The sequence below is a fragment of the Coffea eugenioides genome, chromosome 10, assembly GCF_003713205.1.
Source record: "Coffea eugenioides isolate CCC68of chromosome 10, Ceug_1.0, whole genome shotgun sequence".
Taxonomy (NCBI): domain Eukaryota; kingdom Viridiplantae; phylum Streptophyta; class Magnoliopsida; order Gentianales; family Rubiaceae; genus Coffea; species Coffea eugenioides.
In genome coordinates this window covers 782533-798856 of record NC_040044.1, presented here as the reverse complement: position 1 = coordinate 798856, position 16324 = coordinate 782533, and the positions used below count along the sequence as shown (strand labels likewise).

Sequence of the window (16324 nt, the reverse complement as noted above, 5' to 3'; positions counted from 1 at the left end):
TGTCATGCTTTCTTTCTCTTCTTTTAATTGAGTTTAATGTACAATTTGAGAAACAAATTAAGTTTTGGTTGAATGACATTTTGTAGTTACGTAGAATGAGACTTTCTTGATCAAGTTGGTCGAAGGAGTCAACAGCAAGAGAAGCAGTTGTAAAAGTAAACGCATTAGCGATGACGTCTAAAATGTGGGCTAAGACCAAAAAAAAAGAAAAAAGAAAAGAAAAAAGGGGGGCCACAAGCACTAGCCCTTCCTTGAAGCTGGGGAGTTTTATAATGGGCCGCCTAAGCCCATTTAAACGTGTGAAACTTTTATTCTTAATGATTAGCAACGGTTTGGGGGATGCATAGGAAACGGGCAAGCAGGGTAACACCATGAACAGCCCACGCAGGAAAGCCCACAAGCTGAGGTCTGTTCCTTCGAATCAGTTGGTGTAATTCTTACAACTTTTCATTAATTGGTATAAATTCACATATAATATGAGTGTAAATTTATATTTATCAACGTATACAGCCAAGTTAGCGTTTTTATGAATTCATTTGAAAGAAATATTTTATTTGCGCTTTTATTTTTATTAATTACACTTTCATCATCATATTAATTATATAATTTTTTATGTATTGGACTATATGATAAAGTGAATGATGAAAATGATATTAAATGAAGTTTAAAGTGCCTCGGGTTTTGTTAGGAGTTCTAAATTCCAATTATCATTAAATATATTAGAAAATTACACCAACCTCAACCTGATCCGAATATATTCTGGTCCCGGCCAGCTAACCATCCTCGGAGAATGAAAAGATAAAGCAAAAACGACAATGGCCGGAGCTACTCCAATGGCAGCCACTACCCCGGTCAAAGTTTACGGCCCTCCTTTGTCTACTGCTGTCTCCAGAGTTCTTGCTTGTCTCCTTGAGAAAGATGCCCCCTTTCAACTCATTCCTGTTAACATGGCCAAAGGCGAGCACAAGAGTCCGGACTACCTCAAAATCCAGGTGCCACCTTCTTACTTTCTTTGCACTTGCTCCTAGTATCTCATGTATGTATTCCGCTTGCCAGTTTCCCTTTCCCACCCACAGTTCTCAGGGACAACTAGCACAGAATTCACAAAATGTATGTGTATATCTTCATGTCATTTTGTCTCCCTGCATCCCGGGTTTTGCTCTTCCTTATCTTTGTAAGTTTTGTTTGCTTACACACAGCCCTTTGGCCAAGTGCCAGCTTTTCAAGATGAAAGCATCAATCTTTTTGGTAATCCTTCATCACTCCCACTATGTATTCTTCAGTACCTTTTCTTCCCCCACCCCCAAAAAAAATAAAAAATAAAAATCATCAAGTTTTTCTTATCTTGCTTTTCATGTGTTTGATGAATGAAGAATCTAGAGCCATATGTAGATACGTATGTGATAAGTATGCAAGCCAAGGATACAAGGGCCTTTATGGAACGAACCCTCTAGTCAAAGCATCAATCGATCAATGGATCGAGGCTGAAGGACAAAGCTTTAGTCCACCAAGCTCACTTCTGGTGTTTCAGTTGGTCTTTGCACCCCGAATGAAGATCAAGCAAGACGAGAACGTCATCAACCTGAATGTGGAGAAACTGTCCAAAGTGCTTGATGTCTACGAGAAGAGGCTTGGAGAAAGTAGGTTCCTGGCTGGGGATGAGTTCACATTAGCTGATCTTTCTCACCTGCCCAACGCGCAATACTTGGTTAATGGGACCGATAAAGGAGAGCTTTTTAATGCGAGGAAGAATGTGGCAAGGTGGTGGGATGAGATTTCCACCAGGGATTCTTGGAAGAAAGTTGTTGAGATGCAGAACTCACCCCCTGCGTAGAGTTCGTGATGGTTTCACTCCATAATCCATAATTGCTATCTTTTTGTGTTGTTCCTTTGCTTGATTTAAGCTCTGCTTTTGGTTACTTAGAATTTCGCACTTATATGTAAACCCTGGTTATATATGACTTGTGTTTATTGAATTTTGTTTGCTGACTAGCTAGCTTCCCATTTTTCACTTAATATTGAGTTTGAGAGTTGGACGGTGTAGCTAGCGGTGATTCTTCACAAAGCATGTGACGAGCAAAATTTCATCCGCCAAAGATTGTGTTTAGAAAAATGAAAGGTCATGCAATCAAAATTAGAATAGATTAATGTTGCTCTTTATTATCGTTCACTAGATTGCTTGATTAGTTTGAGTACAACTCTGACATCCAATAATATTTAACTTCTTTTCAATTGGTAAATGGCGTTCCCTTCTTAAGCTTTGAATCTCTTGTTTCAATAGTTGCTGGATCTAGCTACAAATTGTAATCTTTCTAACGCCTTGTTACAAGAAGGCACTCTGAGTTCTTGTTTTGAAAGCTTTGGATTCATTTTGCTGTCTTTTTGAATGGGCTCCGCTGTTTTAAGCTTTTTCATGCCTGCTTTCACAGTAAACTCCTTGCTTGTCAATTGAGGAAGAATTTAGACATGATTTGAAATTTTAACTTGAAGGTAGATCTGAAGCGGACGACGTGTAGCTTTAGCACACTTCTTGTTTTAATTCAAGGTGGATAAAGTTGCTGCTTCTTGCATCACCTAAAATGAACCATATACCACTTAATTTAGTACTGTATTTCTCCAACAGGCGCTAGAACAAAGACATGGTATTACTGCAAAATGCTTAAAGAGGAAACCTGGATTCTACTATATTGAGCTCTTTCTTACGATCCATCTGATGGCTGTTGGCCATTTTGGTCTAGTAGCTAATTGGTTAAAACCTTTTTTCTTTTGTATCTTTTCCGGTTAAGCATAGGTTAAGGCGTCGAACGTATGGATTTGGCTGTGCTAATTTAGCCATGTTACTCATTTTTGTGATTGCTTCCTAATAAATCCATTGAAATATGTCGAATCAGGTTTTATGATATTCGACGGTTGGAATCGTCGTCCTGAACAAGAAACTAGCTGGCAATCATGGTTGACGAAAGATTCCCCTATAGTGGCTCGTGATGGATGACGCTGGAGAAACAATCTTCTGGAGTATCTTTTTACGATGATGTCGACTGAACATGGAAAATATCATACGAGCTAGGCATATTGTTCAAGTATTGCTTCGTAGTTAGCCACTTCTTTTGAGCGCAGACCCTCAAGATCGGTTCTGTTCTGTTCAATGCTGAAAGTGGGATGAACATCTTCCCGGTTCTTGTTGTTACTTTCCTGTTAGAAAGCTTTAGCGTTGATTTTCCGTCTTGTAAATGGTATCGAAACGTGTTTCAAAGTGGTGAATCAGATTCTGAAGCCGCGGTTGAAGGTGAAATTACTTGAATTGATGGAGGGTAATTAGACAGCATCACAAAAGTAAAGCGGCACTAAATTCTAAGTCATTTACCTAGACTGGTATCACTTTCGAAATTTAACGGAATCTGCTTATTTTTCGCCATCAAAGAACGCTCGTCATCCTCACGAAGGAATTATCCTTAAAGAGCTACTTGCAGAAAATGTGAATTCTGTGCTCGCGCCATTGAAGACTCTGATCTGTTTTGTGTTCCCCTGTTTAATTGTACGCCCTGTTTCTGCAACCTGCTGGTAAAAAGTTTGCTGTTGTTTCCTTATTTTGGCTCTGATAAGAACTCGCAAAAATGGCGTAGTTATCGGCTAAAATCACCATTACCAGTATTCTGAATTTCTTCATCCTCAAGAAAATCTATCCAACTTGATTAAGTCTAGAGATGCTTCTCTTCGTACTTATTGCTTTACTGACAAAAGAAAAAAAAATGTATTAAAAAGGAAAACTTTCAATTAATCATAATGGAAACGTAGAAATCGAATAATGGTACTAGCGTTCATCATGTATTTCTTTTTTCCCTTACTTTTCTTTAGTGGTAAATGCAATATGTTTCTCATGTGGGATGATTTGACATTGGCTACTTTTCGAGTTTGAACCAGATGCTTTTCTTGTTAATTCGACCAATACCTATTCATTTCAGAAAATAATTCCGACAGAAATGTCTTCTAATGGAAGGCATAGTATGTTGAAATACAAAAAAGTCAATGGATTTGATCCTTGGATGCTGCTACCATCAGTATAAAGCACAAGCAGGGATTTCGTTTTGATTGCTTCACAAAGTTAGCATTTTTCAAAACCATCTCATGGCGCAGCCACCTGATCCAACTCAAATTATTGTCCCTGTTGAGGATGATATTGCTTCTGAGGACCGTTCTCAGCCACGACGGTCTTCAGAGAAGGAGGAGAAATCAAGGGTTTCCCTTGGAAGCGCTTCTCCTGATGCTGAGCTCACCGGAAGGGAGCACGTACAACTCTTGTCCACTTCAAAGAAGGGCGACTTAGAGAGCAAGAAGAACGAAGAAACTATGGAAAGTAGTTTTTCTCGTGTCACGGTCCCACGAAAGGCAAAGTTGTTTGCCAAAAGTCTGAAGTCAAGGCTAGATGCCCCTAGATGCGGTAACAGCCAAGAAGATGAGGACTGGTTTTTGGATGAAGATGTTTTGGCTGGAACCCGCCCAAAAAAGATGAGTTTGTTGACTCTGTTCCAATTAGTGAGTCTGGTGTTGGTTATGATTATATTAGTATGCACGCTCTCACTTACCAAGTTAAAGAAAATCAAGCTCTGGGATCTTCCACTATGGAAGTGGGAGATGCTCATTTCTGTTATAATTAGCGGTCATTTGGTCACAGGCTGGGGAGTGAGGATCATCGTCTTTACCACTGAGCAAGCTTTTGTTTCAAAAAATATGCGGGTTTTGTATTTTGTATACGGCATGAAGAAGGCTGTTCAGCATTGCATTTGGCTAACGCTAATCTTGATTGTTTGGCATTACCTGGTGGCTGAAAATATGGGATTGGAGACGCGAAGCAAGGCCCTAACACGCGTATCGAAGGCTCTGCTGTGTCTCGTGGTAGGTTCCTTAGTCTGGCTTGTTAAAGTGTTCTTCGTTAAGGTCCTGGCTTCATCCTTTTATAACAAGACCTTCTTTGAACGGGCTAAAGTGTACTTGTTCAAGCAATACGTGATAAAGAAGTTGTCTGCACCCCCGGGTGGAGGAGAGCAGAGCGAGGAGGATGCAGCAAAGGTGGGAGGTGAGACAAAGCTAAAAGATCTTCCTCAATTTCTCAGGCGAGGGTTCTCTAAAAGCAAAGGTCAGGTAAGCTCCAGGGGTAGGCAGCGCAAGCTCGTTCGGAGAAAAGCACCAGGTCTACTGCTGAAGAGGTGGCTGAGTATGGTCCACAGTGGCTTGCTACATGGACTCTCCACCCTGGACGAGGGTCTACCTGATTCGAGTGATGATGAGGATGAGAAATCATTGAGCTGCAAAGCAGAAAAAGTAGCTAAGAAGATTTTTAAAAATGTTGCCAAGAACTCGGAGTAAGTAACTAAGTTGCTTCCAATTATTTACTCCCGCTTCTATACAAAATTTTTTTTTTTTTCATTAGTTGCTATACCAACCTTCCTTCATGTTATCAGAGCACATCTACTGATCAATCTGCCTTATCTTTACTAGAGTCATTGTTCTAGAGGATCTGAAGCAATTTATGAAAGCAGATAAAGCATCGCTGGCCATGCATCTGTTTGAGGGAACAGCAGGAACGGAGGGTATCAACGAGCATTCATTCACCCGTTGGATGGTAAATGTTTCTTTTAAGATGTCGTCAAGTTCTTGAGGATCATATATATCATTTGTTTTCTCCATTTTGCTTCTTGCCACCAGACCATTTTGCCTCTTTTGTTCTTCGTAGGTTGATGCATATAAAGAAAGAATATATCTTCAATTGTCTCTTAGTGACACAAAAACGGCAGTCGATGAGCTGCACCATCTGATGGATGCCGTAGTAATCATCATCATAGTCATTATATGGCTCCTCATTTTTGAGCTTGCAGTAGCTCATTTTATTGTCATCATCAGTTCCCAGCTGCTTTTGGTGGGCTTCATCTTTCAGAACACCTTGAAAACAGTATTTGAAGCTATCATATTCCTATTCATCATGCACCCCTACGACGTGGGTGATCGCTGTGAAATAGAGGAGGTGCAGGTAAGTGCTCAGAAATTTTATCCCTACTATATGTGTCGATATGCCGCACTTCTAAACGTCTCTCGACATTGTTTCAGATGGTAGTTGTGGAGATGAATATACTAACTACAGAATTTGAGAGATACGATGGACAAAAGATCATATATCCCAATAGCATTCTTGCTACAAGACCCATTGGCAACTATAATCGTAGTCCTCACATGGGAGATCAAATTGAATTCTCCATCCACATCTCTACTCCATGGGACAAAATTCTCACTTTGCAGCAGAATATAAGAAGGTAGTAAAACTGTTTGAGAAATATGCATGATCTGCACTGGGATCTTTCTTAACTGCTGTCCTGAAATATTTGCAGCTACGTTGAAAGTAACGCAAAGCATTGGTATCCGGATCCAACGATACTAATTAAGGATGTCGAAGACATGAACAGACTGGTAATGGTAGTCTGGCCAAAACACAGAATGAACCATCAGGACATGAGGCAGAGATGGTTGAGGAGAGCATTGTTGGTTGATGAAATGATCAAGATTTTCAGGGAACTGGACATTCAATATCGCCCGTTGCCTCTTGACATGAATGTCAGAAACATGCCTGCGGTAACCTCTAACAAGTTCCCTTCGAACTGGACCACCTGTTCTGGCTCAGAGCGACCATGAACAAAAACTTGCTCTTGCTTCCTGGGCCCTATAGATGTCGTGGAAAAAGCAAACTATATGGTACTAGCTCCCTTTCACGGGCAACTGACTTGGAAATGGATCAAGGCCCTGTCAGCCAACTCTCAGATCTTTGTTGTCTTACACATTTTAATTGAGCGGAATAAGCTATGTTCTCAGATCAAAACTAGACATTGAAGTGTGCCCAATGCAAATTTTTTGCAAGAAATAAGACGCAGCAATCAAAAATGCTTTTATCGGGCAACATATCTGAAATAAACTGCATAGCAGTAACGTTTGGACCGATTATTCATCGTGCATAAACAAAATTTTGCATGGAGGACGAACGATGGAAATTGGTAGCCATCAAAACGTTGAAACTTGTGAAACAATTTTAACTTGGCAGCATATTCACAAGAAGTTGACTTTATGTGCTCAAGCACGACTGTGGAATTTCGTGCCTCTCAATCGGTTTTAATTCACAGAATCGACACTATACTTTGCAACTAAGGATGCAAATCAGATGATAACTTAGCATATGGTAGTAACTCTTATATCCAAAGATCTTAAGATCCAACAGCCCATCATGTTCGAAATTTAAAATAAAGAAAAAAAAAAAAGCCCATTTGGATTTTGGATAGGAGGAAATGGCACAAACAAATAGCGCCTAACGTAAGGTATACTAAACCTTTTCTTTAGTCTACGAGAGTTTACTCATAATTCATTTTCGACAAGATTGGTTGGAGACCCTTTGGCCAGCCATGGAAGCATCAGCAAAGACGGATGATGCAGGACTAGCGACGGACCCCAACGTTGGACCACCAGAGTACACCAGCAGCAACGTCAAGAAAGCCAGGCTGCACTCCACACTAGCAGCCCTTCTCGACGATCCCGTGCTGGCCGATGTGCCCAAGAAGCCAACGCTGTCCGATGTCGACACTCTCATCAGCTTGGAACTCGGCAGTGCCATGCGCATTTCCGTCCTTAAATTGGACGGGACTAGCTTCGGTAATTTGGTGTTATCTTCCATTTAGACATTTTAGCGAATGCCTTGACTGCATAATTTCTCAGATGACAGTAATTGAATTACATTTTTTTCTCTTTTCTTTTTCTTGGAACGTCGTTTTCCTGCTATGAAGATGTGCCGTTAATGAACTCTGCAACAGTGAAGGACTTGAAGTTGGCTATTCAGAAAAAAACCAATGAGATAGAACAGTCTAGGATGGGCCATCGTCACATATCTTGGTATGCTCTTGCTTTTCTCGGGCGGATCATTGTTTTTGCGGAATATAAGTTGTACGGTGTGTGATTGTGACTAAAGTATTTGGGAGTCCAGTGTCTAGCTTGATATTTTTGTGATTTTGACAATTTTAGGAAGCATGTATGGGAAAATTTTTGTCTTTCATATCACAATGACAAGCTGCTGGATGACAATGCTTTACTCCAAAGCTATGGCATCGGGAACAACTCTCAGGTACTAGACTCTCCATTTCACCGTATATGATAGTTTGATGGCATTCTCTTGCGACATCCTGAAATCCTAATTGAGATTTGTCCATTTCCATGTTCTTGATATCCTCAAGTGACATTTCTTGGTCTAGAAACCTGCAAAATATGTGAATTGAAAATTTGAGTAGGAAACTCAAAACTGATTTTCTATATTGAAATCTGGGAGATAAGCCCCATTTTTGTGATTAGCAATGAGTTACTGTATTCTCCTATGTGTGTTTCAAGTTAAGGGAAAACTTTGTTCGGGTTCTTGGTATGCTGTCCCTAGGAAGGTTTTTGATCTCCACCGCTACATTGTGAAATAAAAGAGTTCTCAAAACACCATGCAGGTGCGATTTATTTCCTACATTATGTCGAAAGCTTCTAAGACGCATTCCAGGAGGAGAAAGCATCGGTTCATGCATAGTCTTAAGAAAAGCACATAACCAGTAGCCATCTCTTCCTTATGAATCTGGTTCTTTATAGTTGGTTTTTGCTTCAAATGTTGCAAGAGGATTCCCCAATCTGAGGTTATAATCTTCACTTGAGAAGTATAAAGCCTCCAGAGTTAATAATGTTGGGTAAATCATCGCTATTCTTGGTGCTTAAATTTGCTAGTTGCTGCAAATTTTGTAGTCAGTCAGTCCCGTCGCCCCTGCTGTTATATATGCTTCTTCATCAAAATAATCACTATTCCACCACCAAACTTGGTTAACTTCTCTTTCATTCTTTTGAAATGTCCTGGTTTCTTCACTGTTTAGACGTTGTCAAAGGCTTTCTTTTAAAAAGGACTTGGCATTTCTTACTTTTAACTCTTATTCCTTCCCATGTTCTTTTATAAGTAGACATAATATGTGTACAAGTTGCAAAGGTTTGAGATCTGTAACAACTAAAAATCAGATGTTTCTCTAAAATATGCACAAGACCAAAAAATCTCTGTGCTGCTTTCATATGTTTTTTTGACACTTCTGATGTCCGTAAAATGGTTCTTAAATGCTCTCTGTTACTTGGGCGGCACCAACCACTCCATTGGTAGTCCTAAACTTTTACTTGGCCCAGTGCTCAAATTTTAAGTGGAGAAGGTCTTTGCAAAATGAACTTGATACACTTTTTTTAAGTTCCAAACAAAAGAATAAAGGGTCCTCCCTGGAACCGAGGGTTGTGAAAATCGCCTCGTTCTACCTTCGTTCTACCTTCTACACAGATGAGTCTGAAAAGTTAAAGAGAAGATTTGGGCAAAGGACTAAAGGACTTGTCCGGAACAAACCAGGACCCTTCGTACAAAAAACTAGCAAAATCAACTGAGGTTCTTCCCTATTCCTACTGCTTTCAATAAGCAGGCGGGGTTCAAGGTAGGAATGGTGTTTGCCGTATACTGTACATTCTTGCTTTATAGAATTCTAATTAGTACTCTGCCCCAGAGAGCCTCCAACTCTCGTTGTTGCATGATGAGTTTAGTGAGAACTCGTGATATTAATTCTTTCTTTGTATTCCTTCATCTCGCGCTTGTATCTTTCTTTGTCCTGCAAGCCGTAGTTTTGGTAAACCTGTAATGCACAAATAACCAGCAACATCATTAATCATATATGATTTTGAGGCGCCATCAGAAGATTCATTGCAAACAATAAATGCAATCCGTTTCATTTGATTAGTTGTACACTTGTTTTTGATAACATGAAAAATTGGCATGTGTAAGTCGTGCTATTTATGCTACCGAAAATAATTCCAGGAATCATATGAGCATACAAAGGACGCTCTTTGTAATCTATAACCGACCGGGAGCAAGGAATAGCTGTAAACAAATGCCTAAAATTTCTAGACAACATAGGTGCCTTTAACAGGATTAATTTGCTAGGTCCAGTAACTCACCGTCCGTTCTTCGGAGGTAAGATTGTTCCAGGACTGGCCAATCATTTTTGTGAACTCCCTCTCCCTGTTCGGATGTAGAGATTTAAGCATGGCATGTTTCTCTGCAAAAAAGAAGTTGTATCCGCTCCTGTTGGGTTTAGGGCGGCCAGGGTCTCCTCTCCTTTTCCTCTTCCTCCGACCTGAATGATGAGGCTGTGAGGCGTATGGTACAATGGCGGTGCAGGTTTTTACAGTCGACGAGGAAGAAGGGCCTCCATTGTCTGGATGGTAAAGTACCCCATTAAGAACCTCAGTACCCAGTTTCACAGACACCAAATAACCGCAATCAAATTTCCCATCGATTGTTCCAATAGCTTGGAAGGACAAAGGACCTAAACAATTAAATGGCAAAAAAACAGAGACGTTAATTTCAGGTTTGACTTCGAATGAAAATGGCACCTAATTTGACAATGAAAAGAGTAGTAGATCAGATGTGCATGCAATTGCAACCAACGTTGTGACCAACACAGAAGAATGGAATTTCATTGTCTACTTGCTAGAAGATAAAGCCTATCGTGATCTTTGATGGCCATTGATTTCTAAAGTCTCTGCAAAACTCTTAAAAACAATGGTAGCATGGGCACTTGAAAGACCAACTAGGATATTGCCTACTCAAACTTTGTTTTATCTTTTGATAAACGTGAAAGTAGAGATGTAGATTAATTGGTAAAATGTGCCTAGAACCCTAATGTGAAAAAATAAAAAAAAATGAGGTACACAATGCTAAAACGAGAAAAACAGAGAGGAAATGAGGGACAACCAGTAGATTTTGTAGAAGGTAATATGGACTCCATGTTTAGATCTAGATTTTGAAGATGGTCAATAATGCTTAATAAGAAAAATGTCGCAAAGCGCTCCCTTCTTTACCATCCACAAGCTAACCCCCTGTATCTCGTAGGCATTTGAACTACTATCATCAGAAATCACAACGGTGTAAGGTCAAAATTCGACATACTTAAACTAGCACTGTGCATTTTTTTTTTTTCAAGTAGTACTATTTTTTTTTTCTAATTAACAAAATAAATTATTATCTGTAACCCTCAATAAAATCCTTGAATGTAGTTTATATATACAATGTAAGACATGAGATTTCAGTAAGCTAAACACATCATACAATAAAATAAAATTTTTATACAGCAAACGATACCATGCTACTTGATATATGTCAACAATTTCTAACGAATCAGGTTTTGAATCGGCTATATAGGGTATAAAATCCCAAAAACATATATAGTTTATGTCCAGAACGACTCTAGATGTACGCCTGATCACTAATGCTAAATCCTATGCTGAGCGTGCAATAATGGATGTAGGAGGCAATCCATGAAAACAAATTCCAAAGTTTGGATCTTCGTATCGTAACAAATTACACCAAGGTGAGACGTAAAAACTCCCAACCCATAATAGTTTTTTTTTTCCCAGTTAATCTAATCTAAGGGAATCAAAGGAAGTTGAATGAGATAAGGGGTCACCCGTCTTCCAAGTTCCAACAGCAATGAGTTAGACCACAAGATTTAGACATATACACTCTATCACCATTATCGCAGGTAAAAGGAATTGATCATTACATTTGTGGCAGAGAAATTAAGCAATGTGTGGTTCTAATTTGTATATTTATCGACTTATCGCCTGCCCATTAATGAGTCATGGCCTGCGGTTGGAATGAATCAACTCTCTCAAGTTAGAATTGGCCATATTTCTTTCTTTCCTAGGAATATACCATAGCTTTGGCCGTTTGGGTCCCCCCCATGAAAATGAGAGCTCAAAGGGAACTCCAAAAATCACAAAGAATTACTATAAATTAAAGTGCCAGAGAGGAGATCCAAAGAAAAGAAGGAAACCCATGGATAAAAGATATATATATATATATAAAATAAAAAGTCTAAAAGGTCTAAAGAATAATAAAAATTTGTTCACCTGGTGAATCAAGCATGGGAGCCTTGAGCCTGGAGAAGTAAACCTGTTCGTAATGGAAGAGCAGACTACAGTAATGCTTCCTCAGCGCATAAGAAGCGCTGGTCGTGGTTGGAGCAAACTCGAACACACAAGAAACTTCCCTCCACTTCTTCTGTGATACAACCTACTCAAGTAGCAGTTTATGTATTATTTTAACCAACAAAATAATTACTACAAGTTAAAGCAAACATTTATTCACTTATAATCTACTAAAACAAAAAGTTACTCCACGTATATATATATATACACACACACACACATATACACTCTACTTGTACTCGACCACCTTGTCAAAGCCTCCCCTCTTTGTAACTTCCGCGTACAGAACATGCAAGTTCAACTCCTTTCCTCCGATCACAGGAATCCTGCACGTATATAGGAACAAATGCACACCACATTCAAACAACCGTCTCGTGTATATGCACCATTCTCTCTCAAACACACATTCTCTCTTTCTCTCCCCCCCCCCTCCCCGACACACGCAGCCACGGTAAACAGAACAATAGAAAATACTACTCGATCATAAGGAGCAGGGACGAAGATTTTACTATGGCCGTCGTGTTTTTCTGGGGAAACTTTAGAAAGGAGAGGATTAAGAAGGGCTTACATGTGTTTTCTGCCCATAGTCTTATGAAAAATCCGAAGCGTGTTCCAGAAAACAGAAGCGTTCTTGACAACTTCCTCATGGCTGGCCAGCGGCGATGGATAACGCTTAGACTCCAGTTCTACTCCATTCTCAGCTGCAGGGATTACAGGATTTGCACGCATTTTGTTATCGCTCCACCGGACAATCAAGAAAGCTAGATGGTCCGGGGTGGGCGAGAGTACTGGGCGCTTAATGTCGTCGAAGCTCAAAAGTAAGCAATGCCAACGTCATAATGGCAGTGAAAAAAAGGGGATAATTCCTAGAAAAGCTGGTGGTTAAGTATTAAGTGTGCACAGTTCTTCTGACTGAAGCGACTAAAGCAGGGGTTAAAGGAGAACAGAAATGGACACGTGCGATGCAACGGTTACACAAGGTTTTTGGCTTTAGTCTGACCAACGGCGTCGTCAACTCGTCATGTCTCAACTCTCAATTAATTAAGGCCCCCCAGCCCTTGTAAAATCTCAATAGCCAAGGCACTGACAAACTTCCTCATGCTCATTAATTTTCACCGGCTAATGTAGTAGTAATTCTTTCCTTACTGCTATCGTACTATCGTCCGGCCATAAATTCCTTCCGTTTTTTTGGGATAATTTCAGAAACTTTCCCTAAGATTGCTTATAATTCCACTAGCCTCCCTTAAAATTTGCAGAATAAGACTAACCTCGTCTGAGGTTAAGATTTTAGTAACAAATTTCAATCCAAGTTAGAAAAAATATATGTGCTTTAAGGAAAGAAATGAAGTTTTTATTCCATAAATATCTCTTTTGCATATGTATAAGTTGTATTAGTAAAAGAATGAAAACAATTAAAAGTTGAAAATAATTAACACACATTTCACTATTCAAAAAGTTCATATTTAAAATATTATTTTTTTCTCCATTCTTCTGCTTCACTTCCACGAAATTACTTTATAAGTATTATAGCTTTAAGAGTTGCAAAGAAAAATTCCTCATAAACAATCTTCTTTTATCCTACGTTTTCTTTTTTCTATCAAAGCCCTTCTTCTCATGTTGTGTATAACTAATTTATGATCATTATCGCAGACTGGAGCCATTTGACATTTCAATCGGTATTTGTAATTGCAAGTTGCTGTTCATCATTAAAGAAATTTTCAACAATTTTTTTGATTAATTAGTTACTAACAGTTAATATTCTAATTACTCAGTCGCTAGACATTAGTATCTAATAACGCATAATGTCTTACAATATATGAGTAATTTCTGCTCATGTGATGTAAGCAATTGAACTTACAATTCTATCAAGGAAGGTAAATATAATTTTATAAAATTTATGGGAGGCCAATAAAATTATTAGAAACTTCAAGGGAGGTTATTTCTTTCCCTTTGCTGGTTGGCGTCAATTGATGCAAGTTAGTAATTCAAAGCGTACTTTACTTTGGAAAGGCTGACATTGACATACAACACAAGTGTTGTCGCCAGGCCTCTGCTGATGATATAATTGGGAGTCGGAGTATCTTCGACTTCGGGAGGAGAGATTGAAGGTTGACATGATTTTGAATTGCTGAAGAGCAGTAAAAGCATCTGATCATATCTTTACATGCCTCTTTTGGGTAGATACATTCTACAGGTTTCTTTTTGGACGACCCGAGTGAATCTACTGCGTCGCGCACCACATTGGTAGCCTATACAACAGTGTGTGTTAATCTCAACCGTCCATACCGGTTGATTGATCATCAGGCCATTGACTGTCTGATGCATAGTTATTAAACCCGGCCCGGAGAGGAATCCGGTGAAAGAGGTGGATTAACGGATTACTGGTTTAATCGGTGGGTGAGTAGTCCAACCGGTGGGTCACTCACTACATATATTTAAATATTATGTTTTATAATTTTTTATATGGTTGAAACTATAATAAACTATGTTATAGTAAATACTCAGTTAGTCCAATTTATATAGAATCATTAATTCTTATAAGAATTAACAAAATCTAAATTTAATTAGTAATCCACCAAACTTCAAGTATAAAATTTTATCGAAGTGTAATTATCTAATTTATTTACGAATTTTAAGTGCAGAAGGTTATTAAGAATAATATTTGTCTTTAAAATGAATTGTGTAATATGTTATTTTTTAAATCCATTTCACAATTTATAGAATTTAGGGAATAATAAAATTTTATTAAAAGATTCCAAACAAAATAAGAATAAAACTCTAATATAAAATATAGAAAGGGCAAATAAGCACCAGATGAGCTGCTAGGCTAGTGGTGAGTGCGCTTAGCCTTTATATTTGAGTTTTGAGGTTTGAATCAGCATTGCAACATTTTCTAAACATTTTTAACCAAAAACTGGATTCCTTAGAAAATCGCCCGGTTCAACCGAGTTGGCCGGTTGAATCGCCAGTCCGTTGAAAAGTCAACGATTCACTTGCACAAACAATCCAATTACAAATCGGTCCGGTTTCATGGACGGTTCACCAAATTGACCGATTGAACCGTCGAATTGGGTTTAATAACTATGGTCTGATGTATTCGCGCTCCCACCAGCCATTTTTCTCTTGTTTCAATTTTAATTTCACTCTAAAAAAGTTTGGAACCCATAGATTTGTTGTTTGAGCGAGTGAGTCCGTGAACTCGGACTTGAGACATTAATAAAGATCATCGGATTTTGGTGGTAATTAAGTACTATAATAAGCGATTGAAATTTTAATAAACACTTTGGGAAAGACAAATGCTAAATGATTAATTAGTTGTTGGAATTGAAAACTAGCTGCTGTATTAGATGTATGGAGTCTCTAATGTAGTCACTACTCACTAACAATTGACATTAGTTGATAGACTGACTTTGTTTGGATTGCCATTTTTTTTACATTATTCGTGAACACATTTTTCAATTACTGTTTTATCTCACATATATCAAATTGTTATAATATATTTTTCTATAAAAACTTCAAAAAATAGCAATCCAAAACTTAATCTTCATTAACGCTTGCTTGCAGTGATTCACAAACTACACCATAGCGACTTATTTTATTATGTTTGTCCATGTAACTTAATACAAATCCTTCCCAGCAAAAGTTGGACTGGACTTAACTATCTAGTTAGTATAATTTTTGGTCCTCCCTTATTAGTTAACATCTTTAATTAGTCTTCACAATCAATTGAGGAATCATTAGCTTCATAACCACTCATACAGGCAACGCTCGTTGAAATTTCCACTCCCAATAAAAAACTTGTTTGTCTATCTCTTATGTGGTATGGTACTATAGTAATTTTATGGCATCGCCAATGCCCAAAAAAAAATATATATATCCAAGTCCTCGCAACGTATAATAAAAACTTGGATAGATAGATCCGATCTTATAATTTTAGTGAACCAAATTTTGCCATGAATTTGTAAGATGGCGTGGCAAATTTGGCGAGCTCATCAGCACGTTTATTACTCTCCCTACGGATGTGGCGCTATTTTACACGTCCAATTCCTCCGCAAAATATCTTGGAGGACTTTGCAACGAATCTCTTGCATGAGCAGTAAGCCCAACTTGGAAATCTGATTATAGAATGAATCCCTGGATCTCTGGTACCAAGTTAAACATTGTCCATACAACAAAGCCCACAGTTTAGACAACCGCTGCCAACTTGCCATGCCCAAGTTTGGGCGAGTTTATTTCCACAACAAACCTCATTTTT

General features: G+C 38.6%; 4 protein-coding genes across 4 annotated transcripts; 3 read left to right on the top strand and 1 right to left on the bottom strand.

Moving 5' to 3' along the window:
- The first annotated feature begins 753 nt into the window (after positions 1-753).
- LOC113749829 (glutathione S-transferase PARB-like) lies at positions 754-1996 on the top strand. Its single transcript, XM_027293696.1, has 3 exons — positions 754-992; positions 1200-1248; positions 1374-1996. The coding sequence occupies exons 1-3, from the start codon at positions 816-818 to the stop codon at positions 1832-1834; spliced, it is 687 nt and encodes a 228-aa protein (XP_027149497.1). The 5' UTR covers positions 754-815; the 3' UTR covers positions 1835-1996.
- Positions 1997-4112: 2116 nt separating this feature from the next.
- On the top strand, positions 4113-6912 carry LOC113749827 (mechanosensitive ion channel protein 6-like). Its single transcript, XM_027293694.1, has 5 exons — positions 4113-5360; positions 5497-5620; positions 5732-6025; positions 6103-6305; positions 6381-6912. The coding sequence occupies exons 1-5, from the start codon at positions 4126-4128 to the stop codon at positions 6679-6681; spliced, it is 2157 nt and encodes a 718-aa protein (XP_027149495.1). The 5' UTR covers positions 4113-4125; the 3' UTR covers positions 6682-6912.
- A 362-nt stretch (positions 6913-7274) lies between these two features.
- Positions 7275-8836, top strand: LOC113749748 (U11/U12 small nuclear ribonucleoprotein 25 kDa protein). The gene is made up of 4 exons (XM_027293579.1): positions 7275-7686; positions 7818-7923; positions 8053-8152; positions 8517-8836. Exons 1-4 carry the CDS (start codon positions 7440-7442, stop codon positions 8610-8612), a joined length of 549 nt encoding a protein of 182 aa, XP_027149380.1. The 5' UTR covers positions 7275-7439; the 3' UTR covers positions 8613-8836.
- A 548-nt stretch (positions 8837-9384) lies between these two features.
- LOC113749714 (high mobility group B protein 9) lies at positions 9385-13006 on the bottom strand. Its single transcript, XM_027293541.1, has 5 exons — positions 12638-13006; positions 12317-12395; positions 11992-12154; positions 10036-10406; positions 9385-9713 (listed from the first exon to the last, which is right to left on the bottom strand). Exons 1-5 carry the CDS (start codon positions 12796-12798, stop codon positions 9621-9623), a joined length of 867 nt encoding a protein of 288 aa, XP_027149342.1. The 5' UTR covers positions 12799-13006; the 3' UTR covers positions 9385-9620.
- Positions 13007-16324: the final 3318 nt, after the last annotated feature.